The sequence below is a fragment of the Electrona antarctica genome, assembly GCF_951216825.1.
Source record: "Electrona antarctica genome assembly, chromosome: 23".
Classification (NCBI taxonomy): Eukaryota; Metazoa; Chordata; class Actinopteri; order Myctophiformes; family Myctophidae; genus Electrona; species Electrona antarctica.
Genome location: NC_136804.1, coordinates 17,798,483 through 17,817,453, shown reverse-complemented (window position 1 = coordinate 17,817,453; position 18,971 = coordinate 17,798,483). Strand labels below are relative to the sequence as shown.

Here is an 18,971-nt window from a genome sequence, read left to right as displayed (position 1 = left end):
ATCTGCACAGTAAAATAAACACAACTTACCGCTTTTATAGCAAAGTTGAAAGTGCGCTAGGTTACGTCATTCCCTTAAAGGCACCCGCCCAAATTCTTAAAGAGACAGAACACTGGATCACAATACAATATTCACTATCAAGGAACACACCACCAATGAAAACGTTTAACATTTTATTGAAGCAAAATGGATGGTCGTGAATGCCACCACGAGGTGATGGCCATCGACGAGCCATCGACGGCGTCGGGGATTTAGCCGGGGTGGGGAAGCTTCTGGGATCCGGCGTGCTCCCGAGGCACGTCAGACCCCCGTCAGGAACCTGTAGGGGGGAGAGAGAGAGGGGGAGTAGGATGAGAAAGGGGTGGGTGGGAGGGGTGCGAGAAATGAGAACGAGGGAGAGCCATGGTTAGATGGGCTAGTAGTTATAGGGATGGATGTGGCCTGATTGGATGTGGCTTGATAGGAGGTGGAGGTAGCTGCGTTGGAGGTGTGGTCCTGCTCCTGAACTTCGGCTATGAGCTCCAATTCACTATCAAGGAACACACCACCAATGAAAACGTTTAACATTTTATTGAAGCAAAATGGATGGTCGTGAATGCCACCACGAGGTGATGGCCATCGACGAGCCATCGACGGCGTCGGGGATTTAGCCGGGGTGGGGAAGCTTCTGGGATCCGGCGTGCTCCCGAGGCACGTCAGACCCCCAAAAGCCTCATTAAAGGAGACGAGATTGGGCGGCCCTCAGATCTTGCAGATCTGATCTGATGTAGCGGAGATATGCCCTGGAGGACCAGCGGCCCATGATTTGGATCAGGTGCTCTGGGATTCCGTTGCGAGATGCGGAGGTGGCCGCGCCAATCCTGAAGGAATGGCCCGAGTAATGTGTGGGGGAGATACCGGAAAGGGCGAGTACGTTGCGGAGATGCTGGTGGAACCACTGTCTGGAAGCTACGCGGCCGGACTCGGAAGTGAAGAGGGGATCTGAGGGAGAGTGACTCTGGGACTTCCGGTAAGAAAGGTAGTTGGAGAGGGTTTCAAACGGGTTCAGGGCGGACTGGTCTTTGAAGACGAAGACGGGTGTGCTGGGGCCGGTTTGGTTCGTTTTTGAGAGCTTGATGTAGTAGACCAGGGTGTCGCTGGTGTACGGTGACAAGTCTGAGATGCTGGCGTTACGGCGGGGGTCGAAGGCCTGGGAAGAGGAAGTGAACTCCGAGCACCTTAGGAAGCCGAAGTAAGCCAGCGTGAACATGGCTTCTAGGGTCCTGCTGACGTGCGGGGAGCTGTACCCGGAGTGGAGAGTTCCGATGCAGGTGGATAGGAGGTCTGCTGTGAGGGGGAGACGGCGAGGGGCGTGAGCCGGTTCCTGGCGTTGGAGTCCTCTGAGTAGGGACAAGATCTGGGGGTGGCTGGAGACTTGGCCTGGGCTGCCGGTTAGAAGTTTGGAGAAGAAGGCGATGCCACTGAGGTAGACTCTGATGGAGGGAGTTCTGATGGACGTCACGGAACAGGAGTGGGTAATGAAGCTAGTTAGGGTGATGAGGTCGAACGTCGGGAAAGGTAGGTTGAACTCGTTATGGAAGTGGCGGAAGCTTTGCCAGGCCGTCCAGTAGGAGGAGAGGGTTGAGGGTGCCAGACTGTTGATGATGAGGATCCTGGAGGAGTTGACCAAGGGGAGCAGGGCGGGGTTCACAGGTTGAATGTCAGAGCCGAATAAGGAGGAACCGGGGTTGGAAGCGGGTCTGCATGCGGGGCCAAGCGTCTGAACTTCTGAAATGAGAAACGAGACAGAGAGTCGGCGATGGCATTGGAATGTCCGGGAATGTGCGCGGCGCGAAGGAGGAATTGGTGGGAAACGGAGTGCCAAGTGAGTCGGCGCACGAAGGGCATGATGGACGGGGAGTTGGAGCGGCCTTTATTAATGATGTCGACGACGGCGACGTTGTCCGAGTGTACAAGGATGGACTGGCGGGACCACTCGTGGCCCCACAAGACGACGGCTGCGACGATGGGGTATATCTCGGCGAGAGCCGAAGACGGAATAAGACATTCTCCTGCGAGCTCCGGGGGCCATCTTTCAGCAAACCATCTGCCGTTGTAGAAGCCCCCAAAACCGGCGGAAGGAGCAGCATCGGTGAAAAGATTGATGTCCAGGGGGTTGGCGAGGCGGTCTTCGTAGAAAAAGGATATGCCGTTCCAGTTGGCGAGAAGATGACGCCAGAGACGCAGCTCGGCACGGCTTGAACGGTTGAGCGATATGGTGTCGGTGAGCGATGGGACGGAAGATGCGATGAAAAAGAGATGGGAGATGAACCCTCGACCTTGGGGGATGATTCGGATGGCGTAGTTGAGGTGGCCCAGAAGAGAGAGAAGCTGGTGTTTGGTGCACCTGGTGGTGGTGAGGAAGTTGGTGATGATGAGGGTTATCCTGTCGAGCTTCTCTTTTGGCAGGGAAGCTTGGAATTTGACGGTGTCAAGCGTGATTCCGAGGAACTCGAGTGACGTGGACGGACCTTCCGTTTTCTCGATGGACAGGGGGACTCCCAGTGCCTTAAAGACTGAAGTGAGGGTGACGATGCCGTCGGCGGGTGGGGATGAGGGAGGGGAGATGATGAGGAAGTCGTCTAGAAGGTGAACCAGGTAAGGGATTTTGTGGGTGTTGGAGAGGATCCAGCAGAGGGCTTCGGACAAGCAGTCAAACAGTTTGGGGCTGCTTTTACACCCAAAGGTGAGCCTGACGGCGAAGTAGCAGGATCCCCTCCAGCGGACGCCAAAGAGGTGCCAGAAGTCGGGATGAATTGGTAGGATTTTGAAGGCGCTGACGATGTCTGCCTTTGCTAGCCAGGACCCTTTCCCGGCGCGTTTGATGAGGGCGATGGCGTGGTTGATGGAGACGTAGCGAAGGGAGAAGTCTTCGCTCGGGATTAAGCTGTTGATGCTTGGAACTGGGGTGCCGTGTGGTGCTGAGAGGTCGATTATTATACGTTTTTTGCCGGAATACTTCCTTGTGGCTATGCCGAGGGGGCTGATGCGGAAGGTGGGGAATGGAGGAAGGTCGAAAGGTCCGATCATGAAACCTTCTTTAATTTCCTTGGCGAGGAGACGATCCACCTCTTCCGGCTCCTGTAAGCCGGACTGGAGGTTTTTGCACTCAAAGGATGATGAAGGTACTGTTATGACGCCGGGATGGAACCCTTCGCTGAAGCCGCGGATGAGGAACTGGACGAAGGCGGGGTCGGGGTGATTTTGAAGGGCGGTTGCGAGCGCTGGGATGTTGACCGGTGTGGAGGGGTGCTTACCGAGCTTGACGGGGTTGTGGGCGCAGCCTGGACGGGCGTGGCCTCCGGCGCAGTACGTGCAGATGTGGAGGTAGCGGCAGGAAGACATCCCGCAGCCTCCTTCATTGAAGTTGTTGCATATTGGTTTTCCTCCCTTCACGAAGGTAGGTCTGCCTCTTTTGTCTACCCCGTTGATGCTTGGGTTAGCGGAGGATAGGCTGGCGGAAGCATTGAAGAGCGGGGGGATCGATGCTTGGGGGGTGTAAGGAAGGGCTGGCGACAGGCGCGTAAGGGCGGAAGCGCGGGAGTTGTAAGCCTTGGACGGGCCTTGGGATGGGTTGGCGTGAGCTGGCATGGTGCAGATGGAGGCCGGGTGCGATGGAGCATGGCAGAGAGTGCAGGGGAGTGAAGCTCGGGCCGCGAAGGTGCGGCAGTAGAGCTCACTGTCTAGGGCTCCCCAGTATGCGTTCTCGTTGAACTGGCTGAGACGGGCTGCGGCTTCGGAGGCAAACTGGATGTGGTACTTATAGAAACCGTCCCCTCCGAAGCGGAGGGCGAGGTTTGTGACGATGAGTAGGTAGTCATCGAGCTCCTGACGGCGGGCGGGGTACTGGGAGCAGAGGACGTCCCTGAAGAGGGAGAAGGCATAGGTGAACTCGATGGGGGAGAGCTCTCTGGATCGGTTGAGTTTTGGTTTCTTGTCATAGTTGTGTCCGTCCGGGGAGTTTGGAATGGGGTCGGAGAGGGATGGCGTGATGAGAAGGGCGAGGTCTACATATTTACCCTGGAGGATTTGGTGACGGAGGTTGGCTGGCACTGGGGATGGGCGGGAAGAGAACGTCTGAGGATGGCGGGAGGGTGGCATGGCTGAGGCTAGGGTGAAGTTTCCTCCTGGCGGTTGGATGGCGAGACCTGAGCCTGATGGTAGGCATAAAGATTGAGTGGGGAGCTGCTGGTGGAGGAGGAAAGGCGCTGGGGCAGTTGGCATCCCGGTGCCGGGGTTCTCTGCCTGAGCGCCTTGCTGGAAGTTGTATCCGAATGGCATGTTAGCGGGGGGCGCTGGCATCTCGGTGCCGGGCGCTCCTGTGCTGCCGAAGTAGTGTTGCTGGAATGAGGTGGCGGGAGGCGCTGGCATCCCGGTGCCGGGGGCTCCCGCTTGGGGCTGCTGATGGTGGTGGAAGCTGGCGGAGGGCTCGGTGTGCCAGCGGCTGGGGCCCCTGGGAGCGGATCCCTGGCTGTGGCTGTGGTGGGCTGCGTGGGGCGCCGGCATCTCGGAGCCGGCGACCCCCATTGAGGCTGACTGTTGTCTGCGGCTTCTGCGGGCAACGGGGGGCACTAGGGACTCGATTTCGTTGTCCCGTGCTGGCGCTGACTGCCGCTTGCGGCTTCGGTGGGCAGCAGGGGGCGCTAGCGACCTGGTGTCGGCCCTCTTTGCCGGGGCTGATGGCTGTCTGCGGCTTGGCAGCTGTCTGTGGTCTCTGCGGGCAGTAGGGGGCGCCGGCATCTCGGTGCCGGCGGCTCTTGTTGGAGCTGACTGACGTCTGTGGCTTCTGCGGGCAGTAGGGGGCGCCGGCATCTCGGTGCCGGCTATCCCTGCTGATGCTGGCTGATGTCGTCTTCTGTGGGCAGTAGGGGGCGCCAGCATCTCGGTGCCGGCGGTCCCTGCTGAGGCTGACTGGCGTCTGTGGCCTCTGCGGGCAGTAGGGGGCGCTAGCGACCTGGAGCCGGCGTCCCGTACCGGGGCTGGTAGCTGTCTGTGGCCTCTGCGGGCAGTAGGGGGCGCCGGCGGCTCGGTGCCGGCGGTCCCTGCTGGGGCTGGCTGCTGTCTGTGGCCTCTGCGGGCAGTAGGGGGCGCCGGCCTCTCGGTGCCGGCTATCCGTGCTGCGGCTGACTGGTGTCGGCCTCTGGGGACAGTAGGGGGCGCCGGCAACTCGGTGCCGGCAGTCCCTGCTGAGGCTGGTTGCTGTCTGAGGCCTCTGCGGTCAGTAGGGGGCGCCGGCATCTCGGTGCCGGCATCCCCTTCTGGGGCTGGCTGCTGTCTGTGGCCTCTGCGGTCAGTAGGGGGCGCCGGCCTCTCGGTGCCGGCTATCCGTGCTGCGGCTGACTGGTGTCGGCCTCTGGGGACAGTAGGGGGCGCCGGCAACTCGGTGCCGGCAGTCCCTGCTGAGGCTGGTTGCTGTCTGAGGCCTCTGCGGTCAGTAGGGGGCGCCGGCATCTCGGTGCCGGCATCCCCTGCTGGGGCTAACTGGTGTCCGTGGGCTAGGCGGGCAGTGGGGGGCGCTAACGAGGCAGTGTGACCGGCTACTGGGGCTGGTAACATTTGGGCGTTTGGGGACCTTGCTAAGGAGTGAGAAATGGCTTGGGAGTGATGCTGCTGGGAATGGTGCATTTGCATTGTGTTGGAGGGGGTGGTGACGTCATGACGTTCGGGGGCAGCCGTGGTGACGTAACCAGGAAGTGGACGGTGGGAGGAACGTGAACGGTGTTGTCGTGGTGGGCTGGTGGACGTGAGTGCGAGGAAAAGTGAAGCCTTATTATCGGAGCGGTGGAAATGAATGCCTCTGGCTTTAAGAGCTTTGTGTAGTGAAACGACGGTCCAATCGGAGATAACGGTGTCGGATAAATTAATAACTGGTGCGGGGTGACTATGAGGAAAACTACGGGAGGAGTGTGCGAGAGCGGCTGTGTTACGAGTGGGGTGAACGGGGGCTACGTTACCAGACCTGCGTGACGATCGTGAAGGAGAGAGGGGAGAACGGCGATGACGGTGAGTGGGTCGGCCTCTATTTCGGGGACCGGGAGGGTTTGAAGCGGATTCGGAGGAGCTTGTGTTTTCGTTGGTTTGCTGTGGATGAGGCGTTTCGACGCTGCTGGGTGTCTCGGACACTTCGAATATCTCTCTGTACTCTTCCTCTTCGTCGTAGGAAGAGTACTGGTCGCTGTCAGGGCTTGGACCGAACATGTCCTCGTCTGATGGTGCGAGGCTGAGGACGTCGTCCTGGTCCATGGCTGATGGTGGTCGAATAATTTAATAATTAAATTAGTGTGGTGCGTTTGTGTTCTCTCGTTTGTCGTGCGTGACGAGAAATGAGAACGAGGGAGAGCCATGGTTAGATGGGCTAGTAGTTATAGGGATGGATGTGGCCTGATTGGATGTGGCTTGATAGGAGGTGGAGGTAGCTGCGTTGGAGGTGTGGTCCTGCTCCTGAACTTCGGCTATGAGCTCCAATAATGCTTGGGCAATTGCTAGCACTATTAACCATGTTACACACGTCGCACGGACACACATTGCACAGGCATTCATGTAGCTTCTCTATACTTTCTTTTTCACATATTGACACAGCCTCTTTTACACACAAACACACACGCAAACGCAAACACGCAAACGCACAAACACACACGCACACGCACGCACAGTAGTAGAGTAGAGCACATCAGATAGTGCCCGTGGTGCTCAGGTGGGGTTAATCAATACTTCCCAGCAAGCTCTGGGTGCAGCAGTCAAGCTATTTGACCTTTCTGAGCAACACACCTTCTCATTTCATTGCATCTGGGTCTCCCACACACAGTCCAGTGCTTCTCAAACTTCATCATGTCAATGACCCCCAAATTATCTATCTATATATCTTCTAAAAGAATATAAAATATAAGTCCGGGCACGCCTGGCCTGGCCTGGACACTTTTCCATTGAAAATTGTTACCTTCCAAAGGCACAGAAAGGTGAAAAGGCCCTTTTGACGTAAGTTATATGACAGTAATGCTGCGTTCACACGGGCAGATGCAAAAGATACAAAGCTACACAGCGTATTTGTAGCTTTGGATCTTTAATTGTAGCTGAAGTTGAAACCAGCTAATTTTTTGTAGCTTTGTATCTTTTGCAGCAGCTACAAACGTTGGATGTATCGTTGTATCTTCATATCGCTGGATTCCATTGAAAATTAATGGTAGGCTGTTGCTTTGCAGCATTAGTCACCAGTAGCCTATTGTTTTTTTGTACAGTATATTGCCAGAATCCTCTCTTAATAATGTGATATTAAGTAGGGCAAGGCGATACTACTATATATATTGTCATTTAATATGATATGAAGTTCTATCGTTTACATCACCATTTTGCAAAATTTTACGTCACAACGCTCCATATACGGCATGCTGATATTCATTTCATAAACAGACAACATGGAGGGAGACTAGCGGACGAGATTCGGAGTGGGGCAATGCTAATTCTCAACAAGATGATGATGGTCAACAGTTACTGTTGTGACGTAAATCGCTCTGGATTAAGAGCGTCTGCTAAATGCCTAAATTGTAAATTGTAAATTGTTACTGCTCAGAGGAAACCCCAAACGCAGACGTTGCAACAGGCTCCCGAAAGAGTTTATACTGTACTGCCGTTGCCAAGCACATCTGCAAAGATATGGATCTACACAGACGAGAAACGTGGGTTTTGTGAGTTGGTGCAAACACTCAATCCTAGTTCTAAAGCCTGTGAGCTTGTAGATCTGCAATTTTCAACGTGGAATATTGATGTCCTCTCTCAAGTATAGTAGTACAGTCTACAGTACGTGTGCGTGTGCATGTGCGTGTGTGCGTGCGTGCGTGCAAGCTTGTATTTAGAACCTTTGAGCAAAAGTAGAACTGATGTGGTGAATTGTGAATATCTGCAGACTTTTGAGTGAGGTTTAGATTGATGATGATGATGATGATGATGATGATGATGATGATGTCCTAAACTCTACTGCAGTTCTGGACCCTTTTTAATTGGACAGGGGGTGGAGGGGGTGTTTGTCTTGTCTTCTGTTATTCTGATGTTTTACTGTTTTCTCTCTCTCAAGGTTCTAAATAAAAGAAGACATATTTAGTACCTTACCTTATTTGTTATATATATATATATATATATATATATATATATATATATATAATTTCAAACTGCATTTCCACGTGGCAATTTTATATAAACTATTCATTCATTGAATTTACACAAAAAATGCTATATCGTGATGTAATGTATATCTTTATTCGGGATCTAAAATTAACTACTGTATATCGGCATATGAGATTTTGGTCATATCGCCCGCCCCATTTTTTAAGACCTGTGTCTTCATGCTTTGAGTTGAATGTCTACTTTGTCCGCTCACAGTTGGTGTCCCTTAAGAAAGTTTGACTGGTTCAGTCAGTCGATTACGTATGAATTAAGGCATTGCGTGCTGCCTCCTCCGTTTTTTTCCTACCCAAATACCCTAGGCACTGAAGGCAGAAAAGCCTTTGAAAATGTTTAAACAGTAACACAAACACAAAAAAAGGACATCTGATCTCCTTCGATACAATTGATATAGGCTGAAAGTATAAGGAATAGCTTCAATAAAATAATAACCAGCAAACACAGACAGTAATAAAACAGTGCAGTTGTGGTCAAGTGGTATTAATTCAGATCATCAGAAATAATAATACCGGCAGGTAAACATCCCGTTAGATAGTCAATGAATCACGTTTGAACCACAAGTCCGCGTCTTGCACGCACGCACGCACGCACGCACGCACGCATGCATGCACGCTCCTATTGTTCCGTATAGTTCCATAACTACAAAATAATAATCTGCGTCTTCAAGCGCTTTCCAAACTGAACGAAAAAAGGAAATCCAAAGGAAATCCAAACGCAAAATTAATCCATCCCAGAAACGGAAGCAGTCCACATGAATGTTTAGTTGGCGAAAACAAACATGGATCCTCGATTCCTCGCGGGATATAAAATAAAATATAAACTATCTCACCAGTTCAGACGTCTTTCCCAGCTTCTTCCCGTTTGAACAGCACGCTGCTTAGTGTGGCCTTAACTATATTCCACCTATAGCTTTACGAGTAGAGTTATGAATCAAATTATCAAAGTGGACCAGGTCTCCCGTGGACTTCCTTGTCGGTTTGTCTCACTTGTGTCATTTCTCCCGCGGGCCGGCCAACAACGCCTACTTTATTGTGCATCAGTCATTCACAGATCCTTCAATCCATCACATCAAAACATAAACATTTAACCCCCCAAACATGAATAAAATCAAAACATATATCACAAAAGATAGGACCTTACCCTTAAAGGATGGCGTTGATTAAGGACTATTATTAAGCATAGACATACACATGTCTACATTTAAATGCTATATTACAATAAATCCTTTTTAACCATGGCAGACATGCTGTCTCATTTAGCTCCCTCTTGTGTTGTGCCTAAGAGACTAAACCTCAAACAGAAGTTCAAGTTACTGTTCAAGATGTTTCCTAAAAGACGTTTTTAAAGACGTGAAGAGCCACAGAGACTATACAGCTCAAACAGATTTCCCTGATGCTCTTTACCATAACCTCTTAAAAACCTCTTTAAAGACACGAAGAGCCAACCTATACCTCAAACAGAAGTCCCTGATGTTCCTTAACAGACCTTTTTAAAGACATGTACTGCTTTCTAGATTGTACAGCTGAGAGTTGAGGCGAGGGATAAGACAATTATCATAATTGTTCGCGTGTAAGGATACTGACGCATTGAGCTACTGTACCGTACCAGGTGGTGCTTTTTCTTTTTGTTATTTTCTTTTAAAGAAGGGGATTTTAGAACAGTAGAGCATTCTGTTGGTATGTGCCTAATTAGCTCAGTTGATGAAAGTTTCAACCACTTGAAAGAAACCTAGTGTCCTTAGTCTTGGGCAAACATTTGGCGCATTGCAGCGCTTTGTGAGCGCGTATCGATCAGCTATTTCTGCAAAGAGATATGGTGTGGAGGGGAATGGGAGAAGGGGGCCTACAGTAGTATTATTGCTCCCCCGGGGGACTCTGGTCAATGAATAGAGGGTTCATGCGGTTTAATTTATGGGGTGCTTTTAAAGTACTCACTCCTCAAGAGTCCCATTTTCCATTAAGCAAATGGCAGAGGTTACTGGATACAGATGATGGCCACCTCTCCTTTTGTTAATACAGTCTTTCTTTACGTACATGTGCATCCCTATAACATTAGCATGGACGGTCTTCAGAGTCCATTCACACACTGATGAGACCCTCTCATTATAATGTAATCACGCTGACACTTGATTGCCCATGGTCTCAATGGGATGGTATAGCTCATACATGGGCAACTGGCGGCCCGGGGGCCACATGCGGCTCCCACCTTCACTTAATGTGGCCCTCAGGTTAATATCAGAAATAAATACTGATATATTATTGATTTCAGCTGTTACAATTCCAAACATGCAAACAGGACCCACTTTAATTACTTCAGTGTAAATTAGTAGCTTAATGAGTAGGAATAAAATATTATTGCCTTTTTATGTCATGTTTTTTTATGTATAAAAATTTTACTTTTCAGGATTTCAATTCAAATAATTGCAAAAATAGCTGATCTACAGTGTGACGCGTTTTGAGCTTGTAGATCGGCTATTTTTGACAGAAATATGCAATGTGGCCCTCTGGAGTGAGTGTGGAAATATAGTGGCCCTCTCCATTGTCAAAGTTGCCCTAGCTCCTTCCCATTCTCAACATCCTCTGATCTTATGTACCCTGTCCAGTGTCCACCCCTCTCCTCTCCTCCTCTTCCTCTCTCCTCTACTCCCTATACCCTCTCCTCTCCTCCCCTCTCCTCTTCCTCTCTTCCTCTCTCCTCTACTCCCTATACCATCTCCTCCCCTCTCCTCTCCTCCTCTTCCTCTCTTCCTCTCTCCTCTACTCCCTATACCCTCTCCTCTCCTCCTCTTCCTCTCTTCCTCTCTCCTCTACTCCCTATACCATCTCCTCCCCTCTCATCTCCTCTCCTCTCATTCCGTCTTCTCTCCTCCTCTGATCTGCACAGCCATCTTTTCATCCGGCTATCTTATTCACCTCGCTCGCCCTCCCTTCGTCCCACACAGAGTCCAGCCTAATGAGAAACCATTCTCTGGGAACAAGTGGCACGAGACACTGCAGTGTTTTAATGACGGGAGCCGCTTATCGTGTCTTGTAATTACAGCTGATGCGGCAGCTGGGGCCACAGATTGCATCGTCCAAGAGCGAACAAAACATTAGCATTCCAATTATTTATTTGTCTTATCTCTCGCTGACTATGATTAATATTTTACCAGAGGCAAGGCACTGGGCATAATATTAATTTTTTGAATTCAAGCAGAGACTGAAACTTAAGGTGGCCTTACACTAGCCGATAATCGGGCATTTTTTGACGCTCGGGGGGTGCCCGACTCAATCGATCTGCTCGGGGCCGCTCAAAGCGCGATCGGGATCGGCCCGATCAACATCAAGAATGTTTGATATTTGCTCTGCCCCGCTCCGATTATCCTGTAGTGTGTGGTGCTATCAGATTTCAGATTGAAAGAAATCGGCTAGTGTAAGGCCACCTTAAGAAAGGATAGAAGTTTGCGAAAATGTTCGTCCTTGCTGCCTCGTAAAGCTTTCATTTGACATATGAAACTGTCATTAATTAATGCCAAAAATAATACTCAGCCTGTTTTTGTTGCCATTTATCTCCCGGAGAGTTAATTGGAAACCTCATCAGGGCAAGGTAATTTTTATTGGTTGGGCAAATAGCTTGAGACCTTTGGCAGTCTACGGTGAGTCACGGGGTTCAATCGTAATGAATGGCTTTGATACTAATGAAATGGAAATGGAGATGGGAGTGATTACTAATGACCTTTATGATCTCATTTTAATACTCTGCAGCTACAGTACGCCTGACTTTGGAATATGAAATGTTCCTGTGCCTCACACACACAGGGACACAGTAAAACTCTGTTGTTAAACTAAACTAATTAACTAAACTCTGAGAGTGTAAAAAAGGACCCTCACATAATAAATAGTTTTCGACAACGCCACCTTAAAGATGTTTTTACCAAGGAAAATAATGAACTAAATGACATAAAAATGACTTATTTTCTATCAATTACACACCATTACATTGACCGGCGGAAAGACGCTAATGCAGTGGTTCCCAAACTTTTTCATGTCAATTAAGGAATTGACAGTAATTAGCCCGTGGACCCCCATTTGAAAAGATATGCCAGGAACCCCCATAAGAGAAGAGTTTTATGGCTCTAGCAGTGATTCTCAAACCTGTTTAATTTCAAGGACCCCCAGTTTGACATGCATTAGTCTACGGACCCCCATTTAATGACATTTCTATCTCTGGGATCCCCAATTTATATTGTAAATTGGACCCATTAGGGTCCATTTGGTTCCATTTGTACACTCTCAGAGTTACAGACAAGGGTCCTTTTGGTTCCAAACTATCATTTAGCTGGGGACCCCCTGGGACTCCCTCAAGGACCCCTGGGGGTTGGGAACCACTGCACTATTGTCTCCGGTAGGAGACTCCGTCAGAGACTCAGCTGGTCATCAATTATTGATGAATTCATGGTGTGTACTGTAATCGATTGTTTTGGGTGAACCTACTCCTTTAATGTAGAATCTCTATACATTGTGTTCCTGAAGACCTGAAGCTGAGACATGAGTTTCCCCCACACACGTGGAAGTTTATTTATCAACAGCTAAAATGTCACAATCAACATACTAGAGTATAACAATAGTTATACCATTTCTAATTAAAGCAGTGCAATGGAACAGCGCACACACACTCAGGCTCTCAATTATTAACACAAGTTCACACCCACACACACACTTGAGAATGAATTGTTTGACAGCACTCACAAGATCTGTCTATAGTGTTCCAGCTCACACACAGCTCCAGGAGTTCAATAAAATATGTATCTGTATGAGTCAGGCTTGAAGCCTCATGATGAGAAGCAGAGGCAAACAGAAAAGAAAGAAAGAGAGATGCACAAAGAGAGAGAGAGAGAGAGAGAGAGAGAGAGAGAGAGAGAGAGAGAGACACAAAGCGACACAAAGTCAGAGAAACACAGAAACATGGTCACGGCAGAGATGAAGAGAAATTGAGTGGGAGGGCAGAAGCAGTGAGAATTACAGTCACTCTGGGCAACACTTTTATTGATTGATAACCTATCTGGCCATTTTATCCGCCGTGATACCAAGCTAAGATATTAAAGCGCTGTTGTGCTGTGCTGCTGAGCCTAGAAGCTAATAGAATTTGTACGAGCCAATATCCCCATAATACCGTAGAGCGCAAAGATTAGATCTTAACCTTGTGTTTAGAGCGCCCAAGCGGCCTCCTGGCTTGCCGAGCTAATATCCGCTATGCAATCATGTGCCATTTGCAAAGGAGTGCCAGACACTGATTACTGTAAGTGTACACGGGAGACGTTTTTGCACCAGAGTAATTATGTTGCAGACCCGTTCAATAAGAATCATTAGCATTTTTGTAATTGTAGCATTAATCCAACTGGCCACACACAGAAGTTTTACTCCAATAAACAAACTAATGATTGAAATGAAAGAAAGTTTGTATGTTTAGCAGTAAACCAAAGATTAGTTCATTAAATGTGGACATTGTCGCTGTCGGGTGGAAACCTTGCACGTCCAAATACATATTTGGTTAAATATTTTTAGAACCAACAGACTTACTTACTGTAACAGTTTCAGTTTCATATATATTTATAGCCAATCTGCATGTATACCAACTGTCACTCCGAGCTGAAATAAAGGTTATGATGATGATGATGATGATGATGATGATGATGATGATGATGATACAGTTGGAGGCCATCGATATTGTCCTTTTCTTTTTGCTGAGGTTTGCGTGATCTGCGCAAAAGGACAGTTAACCCATTTTGGGCGGGAACCCCTTTTGGTGTTTTAAACATTATGTTATAATTTAGCTATTGAAAAATATCAGATCTACAAGCTCATAGCGCGCCACCGAGTGGCGCGCTACGAGCTTGTAGGTCTGTTATTTTTGAAAAATCGTGAAAATATTTATTTCAGAAAACTGGAGGATTTAGAAGGATTTTTAAAAATTTTGAGGTCAGGCCTAAATGGGTCAAATGATAAGGGACAATATCGGTGGCACCCAACTGTACATCAGGTTTATAGTAGAGTTGTTCCGATACCGATACCAGTATTGGGGAAAAGCTTATAGCCCTCTACTGCCTAAAATGCGATATCTGTATCGGCCAGTATTCCAGTCTATGCCAATCCGATACCATGCCATTTACATAATTTTACTAACTTGGAGCACTTTGACTATAATTAATGTTATAATATTAATTGATTTGTATTTATCAGTGGTTCTCAAAGTTTTTAATTTCAAGGACCACCATAACTCTCATACGTGCACGCACGCACACACACGCGCGTGCTCGCCAAGTGCTACAATAGAACTGTATACAGTGACAGTGTGTTCTAATTAGTCTTTTTGATGCGGTGCCGCTTGTGACAGCAGCCAGCATGTGAAGATAAACAGCTTCACCCTCACATGTCATCTCACTCTTTTTCTGTGTGTGTGTGCGTGTGCGTGTGCGCGTGCGCGTGCGTACATCTGTCTGTTTGTTTGTGTGCATGTTTGTGGGCGATGTGTGTCAATGCACGGGAGCCCACATCCCACCAGCTTTGGCACACTGTTAGCCGTTTAATGTGCTATGAGTTCAACAGTGATAAATGCGGTACATAAACACATGTACCAAATTCATAGCCTTCACGATAATACTGTTGGAATGCTTTCTGCTGGGAGCATGAGCTCCCTAACTGAAGGGCTGTCGACAGGAACTTATTTATAACACAATGTCAACACAAACTCAACTCCTACACACTGACTAGGAGGGAGGCGGGGAGGGGATGATATAGGGGTCATCAAAAATGTCCCCAACCCACACAGACGGGGGCAAGACTCGACCTCGTCCATGGCAGATTTTGTTTTTGACATAGGATTATAATGACCCAATTATATAGTCTCCAGGTTTTTCTTCAGAATATGTATGACACAGATTTACTATGACGCTATGCGTGGCACATTAGGAGTCCAGTGGTTCTCAGACGTTTTCTTTTCAGGGACCACCATACTGTAACACTTGGGCGTAGAAATGCAACCAAATGGAAATCGGTTGGTGAAATGCTCCGCCCCCACCAGTCTGTGCAGCTTGGAAAGGTTGTCTTTCTTTGTAAATAACTTGCTGGTGTTTGGAGCCTGGCTGACTAGGAAGAAGTCAGAGGCTGGAGACAGCCAGATTTATAGTGGAATCACCAACATACAGTAGGAGCCAATCAGCAGCCTGGTTCCACCTAATGGTTACATGTAGCACCACTCACACCAGCTGGTAGTCAATTAGCCACTCAACTCAACCACACACGCACGCACTTAATCCTAGATCCTGGCATCGAGTTCCTCTGTCAAATTTGTCAACAGACTGGGAATTATGAAATACTACAAAGAAATGCTAATGAATCATAACACTGCTCCTTGAGAGTTTGTTGAATGTCAAGTGGCTCATTTTGTCGTCCTGCCACAGCAAACTGGTCAAACTGTTGGTTTTTATGCAGACTGACCTGCCTTTGAGCCGCAGTGAAGTACTGTAATGCCGCAGCCGAGTGTAGATTTATTTTAGAGGGTGTGGGACATGTTAAGTACGTCCCATTTAAAATCATGTATCCAGACCATCCAACAAAGATTATGCTGCTCGTTGCATTTCTCTCTGTGAACATAAAAAATGTATGTCTGTGCACATTTTTAAACAACCCATATACTTTGTTGACCAGTGTCCCACAGGGGGTCTATATTAGGCCCCCTCTTTTTCCCTAATGATTGGCCTGAGCGATATCGGTCTGGCTCTGGTGTCGTCTGCAGTAGAAAGGATAATACTCTAGACCAGGGGTCTTCAACAGGGGGTCCTCAGAGTTACTACAGGGGGACTGCCAAGTCTTTGTGATAGGATCTATTTTTTTTATACATACTAGACCTGTACGGTACGTGCCCGTCGCAGTCGGCCACCGGCCTACTTGGGAACGATGCAACTTGGGAACCTAATTGAACCCTATAGCCTCCATATTGTGTGGAACATTAGCCAAAAATTTACAAGATATTTGGTGTAGGCGTGTAGTGGGGGAAAAAAAGAGAAACCAAGTACAGAGCCAAAGGTCAAGTTTACTATACGTATTGAGGGTTAAATTGGTTGAATGTCAGAAAAAAAGACCCCTGGTCTACAGAGTGACACATTAAATTGGTGTGCTGCTCAGCCATGCGTGTGTCATGTGTTTACTGTTTAGTAATGACATCCTCATTCCTCTCTCTCTCTCTCTCTCTCTCTCTCTCTCTCTCTCTCTCTCTCTCTCTCTCTCTCTCTCTCTCTCTCTCTCTCTCCCTCTGTGTTTTCCAGCGCACGACGAGTGTGAGAGCGGCAGCCACAGCTGTGACGAGGACGCGATCTGCTTCAACACGGTGGGGGGTCACAGCTGTTCCTGCAAACCAGGCTTCATAGGAAACGGCACTGTTTGCAGAGGTTTGTTTACACACGCACGCATGCACGCACACACACACACACACACACACACACACACACACACACACACACACAGTGGTGGAAGAAGTACAATTCTTTTTTACAGTAAAGTATCAATACTGCAATGTAGAAATACTCTGTTACAAGGCTATGGAACAACGGCGAGCGACACGTGAATTTCATTGGCTATCGCCTAATCGCCCGCTATCGCCGGACGATGTCGCCCAAAAGATCTTTTCGGGCGATGTTCATCCGCCCACTTTTCGACCATCGCCTGTTCGCCTGCTATCGCCAGTACAGTAGTTGCCGGGTCCCATTGACAAATACATTCGTCTGGCTGTCGCCCCGCTGTTAAAACGCACTGAGAGAGAGAGAGAGGGAGAAAGTTCTAGAACATTAAAGTTGCGTTCCATCTGCATTACTCTGATTATTGCCTGACATTTTGTGCAGTCTCCGTAACAAGTGACCGTGTCCAAACCTGTCCCCACGCAGCCATGTGTGACGGCGGGTGCCAGAACGGGGGCTCCTGCGTGTCTCCCGACACCTGCATCTGCCAGCAGGGCTACACGGGGACCAGGTGTGAGTCAGGTAGGCATCCTGTGACACTTCCCCTTGGCGCTGCATGCATGCCTGCCCGCTCGCTGCTGGCCAATAATGAACCCATTTGGTTCTACAAAAGGCCTTCTGAGTCAGTGGTGTTCACACTTTCAAGATGTTTGAAAAATGTTTCAATAATAGCAGATGTACAAGCTCGCAGCGCGGCACGATGTGGCACGCTGTGAGCTTGTAGATCTGCTATTTTGAATAGCCAACGCTTAAATATAAAATGACCCTGGATAACCCTTCTAGACCTGCCCAAGAGAAATGCAGCATACTGTACAGTGTTTTATTTTTTATTTTTCATTTTAGGTGCCAATAAAAATGTCTCTCTGCTCTCTGCCTACGGTACAATTGATGTACTAAAAAAGATAAACATTAATGTCTCGTGCAAAACCTGATTCATGGTGAGAATTGGCCAGACTTATTCCAAGTGCGGTTAAAAATGCAGCTCAGTGCCATGATGTAAATGAGAGAAATAGACTGAAAGCTTCCCTGGGGGATAATGCAGGTTTGAAATGACTAAGCGGCTTTATTTTTTATGCAGAACACCGACTCTATAATGCATTTTATCTACTTAATTCACTCTGCTCGACACAGGTTGTCTTGAAAATCCCTTTTAAGTAATCAATTACAGATGCACAGAAGTACAGGGAAGAAACCTTGTATCTCCATGTCGTGTTTTTCATCATACGTGTGTCACACAAATGTGAAAATATCTACAAGCTCACAACAAATTCATACTGTTTCTTTATAATAATAATAATAATAATTTCAAAAGGAATGTTTTAGATATACAAGGTTTCCACCTACACCGATATGTAAAATGGTCCTTTAAACGGTGCCTGCATGTGATTATAGGGTGCTTCTCAGAGGCAGGTGGCGGCTCCCCCTATAGCTGTCACAGCCAGAAGCTCCGGAGAACTCCCCCGATGCACCAAAGTGTAGGAAAACTGCATGTCAGCAACCACAACTTTATCCACTGTCTAAAGTTAGCTTATGATAATAAATAGACATCAAATTAGTAATAAATTGTATTTTTTAGTACATTTCTAAAGCAAAGTTTTATTCAGTGCTTTACAACGTAAAAACAACAAATTACAGGAATCATGAACGTTTTGATCGTAAAACCCATTTTATCTCTCCTCTCTTTGCCAAGGGTTTTCTGTCTCTATCTCCTCATGCAGATAAACCCTGTGAGAAAAAATACGGCCCTAAAACATCGGGCCGGGCCGGTTTTGGGCAGAATTTGAGAACTCTACACAAGTGAAACGCCAGTCAGCACCTAATGTTCATAATAGCTAAATACACATAGACAGAACAGAATTATTATTTTTATTATTATTAAAAATAATAAAAAACACACACACACACACACACACACACACACACACACACACACACACACACACACACACACACACACACACACACACACACGCTCGTTGTTACTCACATGTACATGTGGAAGTTGCCCAGCACAGCAACTCTTTTACTGTTGTCCTGTACACATCCTCTGGAGCTGTTGGAGGGGTCAAGTGCCTTGCTCAACGACATCACAATGGTGCCTCTTCAAGGAGCGAAGTGCGCTAACTGCGCTTCTCGTACTTTCCCCACCTGTAGGTTGCTCTGGTGTTTGCAGACACTGTACTGCAGGTGTTGATGCAGACTAAGGAACATTCCTTGTCACTAACCCTTTCTGACTTCTAACAAGACATATGCAGACAAAAATAGG

At 48.1% G+C, this 18,971-nt stretch overlaps 1 protein-coding gene across 1 annotated transcript in view; it reads left to right on the top strand.

Moving 5' to 3' along the window:
• nell2b (neural EGFL like 2b) overlaps positions 1 to 18,971 on the top strand; it is a 100,915-nt gene that overhangs the window by 59,535 nt on the left and 22,409 nt on the right. Inside the window, exons 14-15 of the mRNA XM_079494019.1 lie at positions 16,517 to 16,639; positions 17,132 to 17,227. Of these exons, the coding sequence (XP_079350145.1) occupies positions 16,517 to 16,639; positions 17,132 to 17,227 (219 nt within the window). The remainder of the gene's footprint in view (positions 1 to 16,516; positions 16,640 to 17,131; positions 17,228 to 18,971) is intronic.